This window comes from Rattus norvegicus, chromosome 9 (genome assembly GCF_021556685.1).
Source record: "Rattus norvegicus strain SHRSP/BbbUtx chromosome 9, alternate assembly SHRSP_T2T, whole genome shotgun sequence".
Taxonomy (NCBI): Eukaryota; Metazoa; Chordata; class Mammalia; order Rodentia; family Muridae; genus Rattus; species Rattus norvegicus.
The window spans coordinates 35,641,499-35,658,610 of NC_141542.1; the positions used below are offsets into that span (position 1 = coordinate 35,641,499).

Genomic DNA, 17,112 nt, shown 5'->3' on the forward strand with positions numbered 1-17,112 from the left:
ATTTATATGCATATGTGTCTTGTGTATATATGCACATGTACAAGTACAGAAGAGTGCCTCGAGAGAGCAGAAGGCAGCACTGGATTTTTAGTAGCTGAAGGTAGAGCAGTTATAACCCATCCTATATGGATGCCACAAGTTGAATTACAGTCTGTTACAGTAGCAGGATCTGCTCTTATCTGATGAGCTGTTTTTCCAGCCCTCTGAAATTAGAATTTCTAAATTACCGTCATTTAAGCTAGCCTCTTATCTGGTTTTAGTTTGTTTTCTTCTTTTTGTTTTTATATTGTTTATTTTGAGTCTGGGGTTCTCTCTGTATACCTGGCTGTTCTGGAACAAACTCTGTAGACTAGGCTAGCCTTGAACTCATAGAGATCTGCCTGCCTCTGCTTCTAGATTTCTGGGATTAAAGGCATATACCACCATACTTGGCTCACGTACATTACCTTATGATGTGGCTTGTTTACTTGTACAACATATAATTTAGATTATAAAGAGCACCAGTGGAAGGGGAAGCCCTCGGTCCTGCTAAGACTGAACCCCCAGTGAACTAGACTGTTGGGGGGAGGGGGACAATGGGGGGAGGGTGGGGAGGGGAACACCGATAAGAAAGGGGAGGGGGGAGGGGGATGTTTGCCCGGAAACTGGGAAAGGGAATAACACTCGAAATGTATATAAGAAATACTCAAGTTAATAATAAAAAAAATGTATTTAATCTGAGCAGTCAATTCTTCATTTTTCTCAAGAAATATCAAATATTCTCATTACCTTTCATTACTTCCTTTACTGTTTTTGGTTGAGTGTGATACAAGTCTCATTGTATCATCCAGGATGTCCTCAAACACATAATCTTCCAATGTCGGCTTCCTAAATGCTGGAATTGTGTATGTGTGTATGTGTGTGTGTATGTGTGTGTGTGTTTAAGAGAGCAGCGTGTATGTGTCAAACTCTGTCTTCAATTTTGGTGACAGCCACTTATGTACACTCTCTGTGGTTGAAAATTATATTAAGTTAAAAATAAATTATAAGACAATCTTTACATCAGGAAATATAAATATTATGAGAAAATAAGGAAATGGACTATGAGATGTAATAGTTATTGAAACATTAGAAATGGTAATCTCTGGATGAATTTGAACATAATTTAATCATCCATTTTTAAGGTTGTACTTCTTAGCTATTAATATTTTAATAATATAATGGTTGCAAAGTTTAAATAAAATGCTTTAATATTCAGTTAAAGTATAAAAATAATTTTGAATTTGCAGAGATTATGAAAGATACTAAACTATTATTGGGTGTTAAAAGTTGGTTTCCCCCCATTCTTGGAAGAATATTTAGCTCATGAAATTTCAATTTTCTAATTAAGGCATTACCTATGAACTTCAAAACTATTGTTCCTTCTGTTTTGATTGCTCTGTACTTGTAGTTTTTAAGTAATGAGTATAAAGAAGTCTTGCACAAAGCAATAATGCTAAATATGCAACATTTCACATAAAAATCTCTAGTTAGAAGAGGAGAAAAATTAAAAATCTTTTCTAAGAGTACAAATCAACATTTGTTACATATGAGACACACACACATACACACACACACACACACACACACACACACACAGAAATATACTCCTCCAAACATATTCACATAGGTATGAAGAATTTAATGTGTTAATGAGTCAATCCAAGTAGAGAAGCTACTGAAAAAAAAAAAGACTTCCTTATCTATTCAGTTTATATGGTGTTCAGCCCACACATTGTATATCTGTGGCTACTGTTCAGATGAATGATCAAGTCTGAAGCATGCCTCTTCTGAAATAACCAAAAGTAATATGAGCAAGGTCTTTAAAGAACAGGAATTCTGTTTTGTATAGACTCCAACTCTTCCCCTCTCTCTCTCTCTCTCTCTCTCTCTCTCTGTGTGTGTGTGTGTGTGTGAGTGTGTGTGTGTGTGTTTTCCTGCTGACTTAATGAATGTTCTATTTTTTCCTACAGCATTAAAATGTGGTGAGAATTTGTTCATGGCAAATTACCCTGCATCGTGGTCTTCTGTAATCCAAGATTGGTATGATGAATCCCTTGATTTTGTCTTTGGTTTCGGCCCAAAAAAAGTTGGTGTTAAAGTCGGACACTATACTCAGGTAAGACAACATATTTTCTCCGTGAGTGAGAGGCAAGAAAATGTTTTGAAGTACTTGACCAGGGCTGTACCTCAGCTTTGTGTGGCTCTTGAAAATGGGAACAGTCTTCCTGAAGTTTTCTCTCCAGTCCCCTTGACAGCTGATTTGCAGACAAATCAGGTGACTGCTTTAGCAAGGATTATACAACTATGCCTCAATCCTGGTTGCTGTCCAATAGGGCCTACCAAAGAAAGCTAAGAGAGAAAGTGTTATGGGGATCCTGAATGGCTGATTGGAGAGAAGATCCAGATATTATATAGGCAGATATCTTAGTCAAGGGTGTTGTTGTTGTTGTTGTTGTTGTTGTTGTTGTTGTTGTTTATTTGTTTAGGGTTTTGTTTTGTTTTTTTCTTTTTTGCTCTGATAAAATATCATGAGAAAAAAACAAACAGGGGAGGAAAGGATTTATTTGGCTTATACTTCCACATTGCTGTTCATCCCTTAATGAATTGAGGACAAGAATTCAGACCTGGCAAGAGGAGCTGATACAGATGCCATGGGGGGTGCTACTTACTTTTATGCCTTCTATACCTTGCTTAACCCACTTTCTTATAGAATTCAGGACCACCAACCCTGGGATGTCCCCACCTACAATAGTCTGGGCAGTCCCTCATTGATCAGTAACTATATGCCTCCATGTCTTTCTCAGGGAGGCTTTTTCTCACCTGAAGATCCTTCTTGTCCAATGACCTGGTCAAGTTGCTACACAAAACTCACCAGTACCACTGTCCCTTGTTAAGCTGACACAAAAACACATAACTCACTTTTAAGCCACAAACTTTCTTTTCTTATTCATCCCCTGAATCTTACATTAAAACATAAGTAACTTAAAAGGTCCCACAGTTTTTACAAATTCAAAAGCATTAAAATTTCAATCACTTTAAAATATCCATCTTGCTGAAAAATCAAAAATCTCTTCAAAATATTTAAAGGCTTTCAGTTGTGCATGGCAATAAAAATCAAAATTAAATAAAATACATGTTTCAAGAGGGAAGAAGCAGCGCATGGACATAATATGAACCATAAAACAACTACACCCAAGAGTATAAATTACTCAATGTCTAGTGTCTAGGATCCAGATATGATCTTGGGCTCCTCCAAATGGCTTATGTCACCTCTTCCCTGTGGCACACACAGCTTGTCTTCAAGGCTCCAGATAGCTCCAATTTATTGATTCTGCTATCACTGGTGGTAGTTACATGGTACCTTCAAAATGCTGAGGTCTTCTGCTGGTACTAAGCCTCAAATTCATTTCATGATCTCTTCAGTCCTGGGCCTTAAACTCCCACTGTGACTGCAGCTTCCTCAGTGGTCTCTCCTGATCGCTTACAGTGGCAACCTTTAGTTACTCTCCATGACCCTTTCATGCCTTCAAACTAGTACCATTTGTGTGACTCTTTTACATTACCAACTACAGCTGCTAGTAAAAGGTACAACGTTGGCCATATCTGGAACACAGCTTCTCTGTGCACTCAGGAAACACTTCCCAGTAGGTTCACCTCAGTGATCCTAGTCTCTTCTTAATCACCCCTATTCACATCTCCAGATAACCCATATCAGTGGATGCTGAAACACAAAGGCTTACTTTAGTAGTTGTGGTGTCTTGTTCATGACTGCTGATTTTTCAGTTCCAGCTAACGACAACCACAGTATCTTAAAGCAAAATAGAAGATGGCCCTAATAGAATCTTTTTTTTTTATTAACTGGAGAATCTTTAATCTTCCATTTGAAATTTAACACACCAGGCCTCCCTCTTCTGTACTGTTCAACATTCCAAGCTCCAAAATCTTCCCACAGATCTCTTAATATACAATGGATCTTCTAACTCAAAGTTTCAAAGTCCTTCTACAGTTCTTTCAAAAACATGGTCAAGGATGTCACAGCAATACCCCACTATGATGGTACCAAAATTTGCAATAATCAGGGTTCTATAGAATCATGTAACTTGTGGACAAATTCTCTCTCTCACTCTCTCTCTCTCTCTCTCTCTCTCTCTCTCTCTCTCTCTTTCTCTCTTCCTTGCATTTACATGAGATATTAAAACGACATGGTTAAAAGGACACTGCTACCTCTTCTAAATTTACAATGCATTTGTGGTTGTATGAGTGTATGAGAAATAGTTATATCTTAATCGACATTATTATGACCTGATTATTTTTCATGCATTTGTAGTTGTGTGAGGGACAGTCTTATCTTATTAGGCATTATTGTCACCTAGTTATTTTCATTTGGACATGAAATATGATTTTTGTCAAAATAACAAGGGGTGGATTATGATGGATATTCTTGGTTGCCAACTTGACTATATCTGGAATGAACTACAGCCCAAAATGGACAAAGACCTCTTGTCTTGATCTGGAGGCCAGAAGACAATATGTCTTTTATCAGGAGCTTGAAGCTGGAAGACACAAGCTTTTGATGCAGATCTTGAGGTGGGATGACAGACACTTTTGATCTGTTTCAACACATACCTTTAATGCAGATATCGAGGCACATCTTTAATCTGGGACATACCTTCTGCTGGAGACCTATATAAGACAAAGGAAGAAGGAAGAGTTCATTCATTCCTCACCTGATTGTACTTCCTTGTCCAGCACATCTACTGAAGCCTACTTCTTTAGGATTCTGGCTTATACAGAAGGCTTGCTGAACTATGCAGCCTTGTAGAACTGAGCAACTACTAGATTTTTGGACTTTCCATTTACAGATGGTTATTGTTTTATTAGTTGAATTGCAGCCTATAAGGCTTTCCAATGCAAATGAACATTCATTTCATAATATAGCAGGAAGCAACTCCAAGTCCTTGATCCGATCAAATTCTCCAGGCTAAGATACTTGAGCTTAAACCTGGTTTCAGGAAGGAACCAGGAAATTCAAAGTCACCTCTCCACATACAAGCACTCACCACTTACGACTTTCAGGAAATAGACATAATTACTGGTTTCACCAGTAGGATTTGCAAGTCGGTCATGATCCCTGTCCACATGGGAAGGAAGAAGCTCATGGCCATGAACTAGAGTCCAACTGAAAACCTCTTTTGTGATTCTTGGAAAAATTCATGGTCACTTTGATGGCTGACTAAGAATTGACCTGACATCCACCAGGTTAAGCTCTTGTAGTTTAATGTCACATGCCTGGAAGGTCGGAAACAGAGAAATTGTACATCTCACCAGGGTCCTCCAGGTATCCATGGACTCTTTGATGTCTTTCGTTATGACCTGAAGATCATTGGCCTCAGCACAGCGTTCTGCATTCTCATCATCTTGGAAACTGTCAAAAATGTATTTAAAGAACACCAGAGTCTCTGAGATTGGCTTGAAGCAGTTGTTAGCCTCCCTAATCTCCCGAGGTGCTTCCTGTAAGCTTTGCTGAAGTAGCTGACTAAGATCAGGCTCTGAAGGCTCTTTTAACATTTGTAATCTGATTGATACATAATTTAAGTATGTCTAGAAGGCATATAGAAACAAAGTAAACAAAAGGTGTTTAATTTTACATTTATAATTTTTTCTTCACATTATTTTCCTCTCTGACACATGCTTCATATTCATCTCTGGGTGTATAGGTTGTTTGGAATTCAACTTTCCTGGTTGCATGTGGAGTTGCTGAATGCCCTGACCAACCATTGAAATACTTTTATGTTTGTCACTATTGTCCTGGGTAAGTACGCACATTAGAGTTCATTTTGACCAACATCAAATGCAGTTTACCATTTTTAATTATGGTGGTGTAAAAACAGATTAAAGATATATATTATACAAGGAAAGTGAAATACAAACTTTTAAATATACAAAGAAAGAAGCTACTGGAATCTATCCAGCTGTCTAGCCAAATAAGAAGCATCTGAAAAGTAGGAGATTCAGATATTTAATGAAAAGAAACAAGTGACAGCTCGTGTAAAACTTTGTCTTTTCTATTTTTAGATTGCTCATAGACTCTATATGCTGTGTTCTACATATAAAGAAACAGTTCTGCTGTAAACCCTTGGACTGTGTGTGTGAGCACATGCACGCGCGCGCGCACGCACACACACACACACACACACACACACACACACATACACACACATACACACACACACACACACACACACACACACTCACACCCACCCGCCATCCCCCATACATATGCCACCTTTGGTAGCATGAAGAATCTGACTTCTTTGCATTTTCACATGAAAATCAGTGAAGTGATAATTTTACTTAGGCACAGTCCAGCCACTATCAGAGTATTGCTACCTTCAGATTACATATTTTTTTATAAAACTTAATAATTACTAACATCATTTTTATAAGAATAAAATCTCATACCTTCCTGGTACCTTCAGACAAGACCAAACCTTCATAAGCATAGGGTTTTTCACAACTAAGTTCTTGATATTCAACCTGTCATCTTGGTGACGTGTTCTATATTACAGGATTTATGGCTTTTTTCTGTATCTACCTCACTTATAAAAGTAGCTTTTACATATAACCAGTACCCTGTATTGCACTGCCTTACAAATTTTCCAGGTTTATCAACAAAAGGAGAGCGTGTTTCAACATTATAATGTCTGTAGAAATTTAAACTCTTATTTTTCATATTTCAGCTAAATGAATGGATTACTTATCTCCTTATATCTTTTTCATCTGTATCTGAATACTCTTAGGAAATTTTGTTTTTTTGTTATGGTATAGCTACAGCTTTTAACAACAGTACAAATATATATATATAATATACATATATACATATGAATTATTCATATATGGCTATATCTCTAAATCTATCTATCTATCAATCTATAATAATTTTGTGATATATGAAAGCATTAGTGTGTAAAAAGAATAATTAAAATCATCTGATGATTTTGTATATCAAATTTCAGTGGCAATTACGTAGGAAGACTATACTCACCTTACACAGAAGGAGAACCTTGTGACAGTTGTCCTGGTAATTGTGAAGATGGGCTATGCAGTAAGTTTATTAACATACTAATAAAATAACATAACATGACAATCTGCTTTAAGTTTTAATAGCATTACCTTACCTGCAAGAGACAAAAATGTACTTAACTCCATTTACATTTTTTCCATTTATTCATTTATTTCCTTTACATCCCAATTGCAGCCCCCCTCCTCCTGCCTCACATAGTCCCTTCCCACCCCTCTCCTTCACCTCTGAGAAGGGGGGAGGTGACCACCTGGGTAGCAGCCCACCATGGCACCTTAAGTCACCAAATCACAGCAGGACTAGGCACATCATCTCGTACTGAGAACAGACAAGGCAGTCTAATTAGGGAAGCTGAATCAACAGAAAACAGAATAAGGGTAAGATACCACCAGGTGTTGTGGAACCTGTATGAAGACCAAGCTCTGTATCCGGTACATACAGTAACATTATTTTTTAAACTACAGATTTTCTTTTGTTTAGGACATGTGTACTTTTGACATTGAAAAACATAATATTGTAGGTGGTTTAAAGAAACATTAAAAATCAGCGCACACTTTTAACTATATTGGAATTATTGCTGTTGGAGTCTACAAAAGTATTTCTGAGGATGTAATTTAATAAAATTTAAAGTGAAGTTTCTTATCCTCAAGGTTAATAAGATCCTAAGGTTGGCATTTTAAAAGAGAAAGCAATATGAATTCAAGGAGTTAAAATAATAGAACATGATTCAGCCCAATGAAAGAAGACAGATACTAAAATTCTTTGCACACAACGGAGCTCAGCACAATAAACTTTTAGGCTCCTCCAGAGACTCAATTGAAATGTCTATTAAATTACATTTTTATTTATTTGTGAATGTATTTATGTTTCTCTAAAAATCCAGGCATACACATGTGCATAATGGCATGTGATTATATGTGTGAATATATGTTGACGTTAGAGGACATTCTTTCCTTCCACGATATGGGTGTGGGAGACAGACCACAAATCACTAGACTTAGTTGCAAGTACTTTACCCTGAGTCATTTCCCTGGCCCCAATGTGTGCTTTGAATCAATCCATTTAATCGATTATCATTTAAATGTTTTTGTTTAAATAATTTTTCTGTGCAATTTTAGAGTCTAAATAAAATCTATGCATATTATTTGTTCATTACAAATTAGAGTATTTCATCACCGAAAGGGAGTAAAATGTCATAATATTGCATCTTTAGTATATTTTATTAACATGCACATACATACAAAGAATAAATGTAATCTTACCATTTTGGTGGCAGAGGAAAGAGAATAGGGAGTTCAAACCCGGGTGGAAATACGGATCAAATTTCAGGACAGCCCAGGTTATATAAAAAGCTTAAACAGCAACTAGGTGTTTATAAAATTAATATGATACAATCTGGTGACAAGTTTCTGGGATTTTTTTGCATTCCTAAATGAACTTTGGAATTCTTCATGATTGATTTGTATAGATATTATCTATGTATTAATGTTATCAATATTATCAACTAAAGAAAAAGAGACAAATATCTTTACTTTGTGTTTGTAAAACAGCCCATCCTATTAGTAACAGCTAATTGAAGGACTTTAAACAAGAATAGAAAAGTAAAAATCCATATTGTTTTGTTTTAGCAGTTTATAAATTTACTTAACTGTGGTTTTGAATGTTTTTTTTTAAGTAGGGTCTCACAACATAATCAAACTCAGCTAGAACTCAGTACTCCTGGTCTTCCTGTACCTATATCCTGAATGGTGTAGAAATTGTATTTTATAGAACTTTTTGAAAAAGCATAATGAAAGAGCCAACTGTGAGGTGTCATTCAAATCATACAGTCCTCTTTGCATTATTAGTGCAAAAGTTACAAACATTGATTACAGAGAAAGGAAGTATAATAATAATACATCTTTGTTAGCTCTGTTCAGTGCTGATGACTGAAAACGGACTGAGCAGTGCCTGTAGTAGTGCTCCTTGAGAGATGAAATTAGCAGTTATCTGATTGTATGGGCTTGATTCTCGTCTGGGTAAAACGATGAGACATTATCTTCATAAATGCAAAGGTGTAGGTCTTATAAAGATCTTATTTTGAATTCTTTGGTAATTAGGAGTTTCCAACTCTCAGAGAGTGTATGAGCTGAATGTAGGTTTGTGAGCTTAGACATATATCAAAGACATGACAACGATTATAGGGTAATAGATTTAGAATCAGTTTTCTTGAGTTTGTGGTCATTGATAAACATCTGCATATAAGTGTCTAATAATCAGAACAGTCTTCTTCACTACATACTTTTCCAAGTCTGTATTAATAAGTTTGCCTTCTCTGAGTTGAGAGAATCCAACTGTAAGGGCAGTCATGGACAAGAGAACATCCTAGAATTAAGTTAATGTCTATAGTGTGTAATTTTAAATGAACCCACAATAAATCCATCTAAGGGATGGCCTCAGCTCTTCAGCTTATGCCCCATGGCTAACCCTATACCACTGTCTTGCCTTAGGTCCTGAGGCTAGCTTGCTAAGCTAACCAAACCAATTTAACCTGAAATGCCTGAAGCTACTACTCACATTTCTTAGACCATCCACTAGTGAAAACACTAAAGACTTATTATATTGTACTACTCAGATTCATAACAGTAAATCTCCAATCTCAAATACACACGTGCAAAGAACACACAACTCAACTAATATAAATACAAGCTGTATGCCTAGATTGGGCAAATATGTTTCACACCACTCTATTGGGCAGCTACAAGATCCCTAGCTACTTGCGGCTACTCCAGGCCACGTGGGTCTGCTCCATCTGCCATCCCTTTTTCTTCCTCCGTCCTCAGTCTTCTCTTTTCTTCTTCTTCCTTCTCTCCCCTCTCTAAAACTTTCAGTTCTACCTTTTCCTCCCACTGCCCAATCACAGGCTCTACCCTTTATTTGACCAGTTAAGATTTTTCCTGACATCACCTGAGTACAGGATCTACTCCTCATCGGGGCACCCCTCTTGAGGGATCAGAAAATATCAACAGCGATTCACCACAAATGTCTGGTATTTACATAGAAATAAGCCACTAGACACAGTTGATATATAACATTTTAATGAAACTTGTTTTGCTGAGAATATAAAGTTTAAATATTAGCCATATTAAATTTTCAAAGTACTTGCATAATTATCACCATTTTAGTCAGGTTATTCCTAATGCTTATTTTTCTATATATGAATATTTGGTTGTATTTATTGGCATGTGTTTATGTGTACCACATTTGTGCTTGTTTACCCTGGAGCCCAGAAACAGGCATTGGAACTGAAGTCGCAGTTGGTCATAAGCCCCCATGTGGATGGGTGCAAACAAAACCCAGGTTCTCCATAAGAATATCAAAGCCTCCTAACCCATAAGCCATATTTATAGCAGCTAGATAGCCCAGTTCTTCATAGAATCACTAGATTTTTCTCTTAAGTTTTTTCGAGTTAAGAAATCAATTTCACAAAGTGGCAGTTTAAAAGGTATCCATTCATTTGCTCAATTTCCGTGTCCTAATTCATATAAGTTTTATCTTGTTACTGTTAACACAGGAAAATAATAATGAAGTAAGGGATGTTTTTATTCTCTATTTCAGCCAATAGTTGTGAATATGAAGATAATTATTCTAACTGTGGCGATCTGAAGAAGATGGTGAGCTGCGACGATCCACTTCTTAAAGAAGGTTGCAGAGCTTCATGCTTCTGTGAAGACAAAATTCATTAAATTTCCAGTCCACATAATCAGGCCCATGTAGAAAAGGAAAATACCCTCTACTTAGTCTTACCATGTCCCACCAAAAATATGTAGGTTTAGTACACTGAAATAATTCCAAATGGTAAAGATTCTGTTTCTTCTCCTATTTCTCTCTATTTTGCATTAGTCATTTACCCCAAAATATTTTAAAATAACAAAATCAATACCACCTTTGGAACTGGCCATATGAAATCTGTGACACATTTATGGAATCAAATCTAGCCCACGATTATATATTATTTGTCTGTATGACTTAAGTCACTAAATCTCTGGCTTGAAAATATGAATCATGTTCCCAGAGCACAATGAAGTAAGAGAACAGATAGCATATAGTCCCTCTGTATTGGCCAATCACCTTTTATTTAGTTCTACCTCCATTTTTAGCTAATTATCTCCAGAGAAACATTTACATTAATTGTCTTCTATTTCTTCTCACCATTCATTATTCTTCACATTCATCAGAATTAGTGGTTTAAATTCTAAACTACCATTTATGTTTTGTTGTTGGGTCTTTAAGAATGATATTAAAATGTAACTTAATAAACAGAATTTGCTTGTTCAGGGGTAATGACCTTGGTTGCTTCAGAAAAAAAATAAATCTTAATCTTAGCATATTAATCATTCCGTAGTATTTGTTCAAACTGGTTATTTGGGGTTTGTTTACTCCAATATGATATTTTAATATCTATGATACATTTTATTTAATTTTTATTTACATTAATGTTGTCAGCATTCAGAAGAGTTCATTTTAATCAATGTATTCATCAATTAATAATCAATAGTGGACCTGTTTGGCAAGTACTCCTGACCTTACCATGCCATGCTATATCCACTGTACAGACCTATCCTAGCTCACACATCTTCTGTGTAGTCTGGTGAGTCCTGTGGAGCTTAGCTCACTCATAAAATCTCCAAATTCAGACTCAGCTATCCTAGTTGCACATCCTGTGTCCTGGGCTAACTCTGAAGCACCCTAGAATATAACATAAGAAATAAAACTAATGAAAGTAATCAGAATTCCCTAATCACAATGCGAAAACAAAATATGTGTTGCTGAAGTACCATTACCCTATCCTCACTACCAGTCATACAGAAATATTTCCCAAAGAGAATTTATGTGAAAAAAATCAAGGAATTTGAGAATTTTTAGGAAAACATGAACAAAAATCTCAAAACCAAGCAAGCAAGTAAGCAAGCAAGCAAGCAAGCAAGCAAGCAAGGAAAACCATGAATATACTGACAAATGAAATTATGAAGATAATTCAGGATTTAAAAATTCTGTTCAGTAATAGAAAGAAACTCCATCTGAATTTATAATGGGACTAAGAAACTAACAAAAACTCGGGGAGGGCATGGCTAGAATGGATTAAGCAGGTGATAGAATATCAGGACTTAAAGAAAAAAAACTGAAGAATTAGGTCAGTCATGCAAAGAATATGAAAAATTAAACACACACACACACACCTAGGAAAGAAACAGGCAAAAAAAATTGTGTACTATGTAAACACCAAATCTTGGACTTATAGGCATAGAAAAAGATGAAAATCCCTGTGTCAATGCCGTAGATTATCATCTCAACTCTTGTTGAATATTTTCCCAAATTAAGGAAAAACATATTCACACAGACACAGCAAGCACATAGAACTCCAAGTAGAAAAGACCAGAAAGACACTCAGTAAATAGTGTATTTAAGGCGCTCATTATGTCAAACATTGAGCAAATCCTGAAAGCTGAAATATAAAGAACACAGGTCAAATCTAAAAGACAACCCATCAGATTGACAGGTGATTTCTCAACAGAAATCATAACATCCAGAGGAGCATGGAACCATGTATTTTATATTCTAAAGGACCACGAATGCCAACCTAGACTCCTGTTCTCAGCAAGTGTATCTCAATTTCTAAAGGAAAAATTAAAAAAAATTATCATAAAGCAAAAAGAATTCATGCCCGCCTAATTAGACCTAGAGACTATGCTTGAAATTTCAGACTGAGAGGAACAAGAATAAAGGCAATAGAAAGAGAACAAATGAAATTATAACTACTGAAAACCAATAAAAACTAAGACCACAAACACTAGCAATAACAAACACCAGCAAGAGGAACACCGACAGCAAGAACAATGTGTCTACTTTGTGTTTCCTAAGTACTCCTGGGCATGTGTCCTGTGCCAGACTGTAGTTGGTAAACCCAATAACAGTCCATTGGAGAAAACTGTTTTTCCCTATGATCTTTCTTTGTCTGTGTTTTGGGGGACAGGGAGAGAAACAATATGCGTTTGGGTGGATAGGGAATCAGGGAGAATTGGAAGAAGCTTAGGGAGGAGAAAAATAATAAAATCCAAACAGTATATATTTAAAATAAAATTTTAAAGAATGGGCTGGAGAGGTTACTCAGTGGTTAGGAGCACTAGCTTCTCTTCCAGAGGACCTGGGTTCAATTCTCAGCAATCAGATGGCACCTCACAACTATTTGTGACGTCAGTTCTATGGGATCTGACATTCTTCCAAACACATACGTACACGCACAATACTAATGCACATAAAATAAATAAATCGGGGAGAGGGAGAGGGAGAGGGAGAAGGAGAGGGAGAGGGAGAGAGAGAGAGAGAGAGAGAGAGAGAGAGAGAGAGAGAGAGAGAGAGAGAATGGTGGTGCATGCCTTTATTCCTAGCACTGGAGAGGCAGAGGTCGTTGATTTCTTTGTATTCAATGCCAGTACTATAAAGCCAGTTCAGGACAACCAGGGCTGTTACACAGATAAATCCTGTCAAAGCAAAGAGAAGAAAAAGGAAAGAATAAAAGAAAATAAAGACCGAAAGAAAAGGAAAAAGAAACAAACAAATGAAAAAAATCAAAGCGACAGTTATCAATACACATCTTTGAAAAAGTATCTGAAGAGTTATGGCCTCTACCCCACAATCAAAAGCATAGGCTAGTTGAATTGATTAAGAAACAAAATGTATCCTTTTTTTTTTACTATGAAACCTTTCTTTTCCTTAAAGAAAGGAACTACTTGCTGGTGAAATCATGGGGGAATAAAAGTACTCTGTGGACCAGGAAGGAATAAGATGCCTCTGTCCTAGTTCCTGACAAATTAGACTTCAAAATGAAACAAATCAATTTAAAGAAGGATGTTCTATTCTAATAAAGGGAACATTTAAGCAAAAGATATTGTATTCCTAGAGTGTCATTAAAAGCATATTACTGTCTCTTAAATCATTTTCTTTCTTCCTTCTCTTCCCTTCTTCAGTCCTTCCCTTGTGCTCTCCACTTGTTCACTTGCAACAGTCAGTCAATCAATCAATCAATCAAATGCCTTCAGAACAGGCTCTTTGAAATATAGATTATTGTACACTTAAGCCCTAGGAAACTGCATACTCAATGTACCTTTATGACATTCTGGTGAAAACCTAAACTCCTGTTTTTCTGTCACTAGAGTCAATGTCTTAAAAGCACTGTCTACTAGAAAAATATCAAGCCCCCTATTTTTTCTATATTTTAAAATAATATTTTTATTAAAGTATCAATAATAACCATTGGATAATGATAAAATTAATAAAAAGTTATTTTATTATATATTATATTATATTTTACTATATTATTTTATTTTATTATTTTTATAATACAACTTTTAAAAGTATACTCCTAGAAACAGCATAAACAAATTAACACCAATACAATAATAGTAAGTTGTCTTAACATTCCATTTTTTCCTATAAAAACAGTCATGTAAAAATAGAAGGTAAATGACACCTTTCACAATAGTCACAAATAACATAAAATTAGAGTCAGTATGACTCTAAATAAGCAAATGAAATATCTGTATGACAAGAATTTCAGGTATCTGAAAAAAGAAATTGAAGATCTCAGAAGACGGAAAGATTTCTCATGCTCACGGATTGGCAGAATTAATATAGTAAAAATGGCCATTATGCCAAAAGCAATCTACAGATTCAATGCAATCCCTATCAAAGTTCCAACTCAATTCTTCATAGAGTTAGAAGAGCAATTTGCAAATTCATTTGGAATAAAAAAAAACCCCAGGATAGAAAAAACTATATTCAAAAATAAAAGAACTTCTGGGGGAATCACTATTCGTGATGTCAAGCAGTATTGCAGAGCAATTGTCATAAAAACTGTATGGTATTGGTATAGAGACAGGCAGGTAGATCATAGGAATAGAATTGAAGACTCAGAAATGAACCCACACACCTATGGTCACTTGATCTTTGACAAAGGAGCTAAAACCATCCAGTAGAAGGAAGATAGCATTTTCAACAAATGGTATTAGTTCAACTGGAGGTCATCCTGGGTGAATTAAACAAATATATGTGGGGAAAAAAAAACAGAGATGGTATGCATTCACTGAGAATGGATATTAGCTCAAAAGCTCAAATGACCCAAGATACATTCCACAGACCACATGAAGTTCAAGAAGAACGACTGAAATGCAGATGCTTCATTCCTTCTTAAAAAGGGGAACAGAGGAGGGAATATGGAGACAAAGTTTGGAGCAGAGACTAAAGGAATGACCACTCGGAGCCTGCTCCACCTGGGGATCCAGCATATATATATATCAAACGTAGATAATATTGATGAAGCCAAAATGTGCATGCTGACAGGAGCCTGATATAGCTGTCTCCTGAGAGCCTCAGCTGGAGCTTGACAAATATGGAGGCGAATGCTAACAGCAAACCATTGAACTGAGAACGTAGGAGTTAGAGAAAGGATAGAAAGAGCTGAAGGGTGGAGAAAGAGGAACACTCCTCCATTGTTGGTGGGATTGCAGACTGGTACAACCATTCTGGAAATCAGTCTGGAGGTTCCTCAGAAAATTGGACATTGAACTGCCTGAGGATCCAGCTATACCTCTCTTGGGCATATACCCAAAAGATGCCTCAACATATAAAAGAGAAACGTGCTCCACTATGTTCATCGCAGCCTTATTTATAATAGCCAGAAAATGGAAAGAACCCAGATGCCCTTCAACAGAGGAATGGATACAGAAAATGTGGTACATCTACACAATGGAATATTACTCAGCTATCAAAAACAACGAGTTTATGAAATTCGTAGGCAAATGGTTGGAACTGGAAAATATCATCCTGAGTGAGCTAACCCAATCACAGAAAGACATACATGGTATGCACTCATTGATAAGTGGCTATTAGCCCAAATGCTTGAATTACCCTAGATCCCTAGATCCCTAGAACAAACGAAACTCAAGACGGATGATCAAAATGTGAATGCTTCACTCCTTCTTTAAATGAGGAAAAAGAATACCCTTGGCAGGGAAGGGAGAGGCAAAGATTAAAACAGAGACTGAAGGAACACCCATTCAGAGCCTGCCCCACATGTGGCCCATACATATACAGCCACCCAATTAGACAAGATGGATGAAGCAAAGAAGTGCAGACCGACAGGAGCCGGATGTAGATCTCTCCTGAGAGACACAGCCAGAATACAGCAAATACAGAGGCGAATGCCAGCAGCAAACCACTGAACTGAGAATAAGTCCCCTATTGAAGGAATCAGAGAAAGAACTGGAAGAGCTTGAAGGGGCTCGAGACCCCAAAAGTACAACAATGCCAAGCAACCAGAGCTTCCAGGGACTAAGCCACTACCTAAAGACTATACATGGACTGACCCTGGACTCTGACCCCATAGGTAGCAATGAATATCCTAGTAAGAGCACCAGTGGAAGGGGAAGCCCTGGGTCCTGCTAAGACTGAACCCCCAGTGAACTAGTCTATGGGGGGAGGGCGGCAATGGGGGGAGGGTTGGGAGGGGAACACCCATAAGGAAGGGGAGGGGGGAGGGGGATGTTTGCCCGGAAACCGGGAAAGGGAATAACACTCGAAATGTATATAAGAAATACTCAAGTTAATAAAAAAAAAAAAAAAAGAAAGAAAGAGCTGAAGGGCCTTGCAACCCCAAAAGAACAACAATGCCAACCAACCAGAGCTCCCAGGGACTAAACATCTACCCAAAAACTACACATGGACTGATCCATGACTCCAGCTGCATATGTAGCAGAACAGGGCTTTGTTGGGCACCAATGGGAGGAGAAGCCCTTTGTTTTGCCGAGGTTGGACCACCCTGCTCCCCACCAGTGTAATGGAATGTCAGGTTGGGAAAGGGGGGTGGTCGTTGAGAAGGGGGAACACCCTCATAGAAAAGGGGGGATGGAGTAGGGGGCTTATGTACCGGAAGCCAGGAAAAGGAATAACATTTGAAATGTAAATAAAAAATA

At 37.0% G+C, this 17,112-nt stretch overlaps 1 protein-coding gene across 4 annotated transcripts in view; it reads left to right on the forward strand.

Annotated features, from left to right (window-relative positions):
• The window catches only part of Crisp3 (cysteine-rich secretory protein 3), a 40,693-nt gene extending 29,218 nt beyond the window's left edge, over window positions 1-11,475 (forward strand). For all 4 annotated transcript variants that reach the window (XM_087567547.1, XM_087567546.1, NM_022859.3 and 1 more), the window contains 4 exon segments: window positions 1,992-2,137; window positions 5,739-5,833; window positions 7,038-7,126; window positions 10,700-11,475. In XM_087567547.1, coding sequence (XP_087423673.1) covers window positions 1,992-2,137; window positions 5,739-5,833; window positions 7,038-7,126; window positions 10,700-10,827 — 458 coding nt within the window. In that variant the 3' untranslated portion in view covers window positions 10,828-11,475.
• Window positions 11,476-17,112: the final 5,637 nt, after the last annotated feature.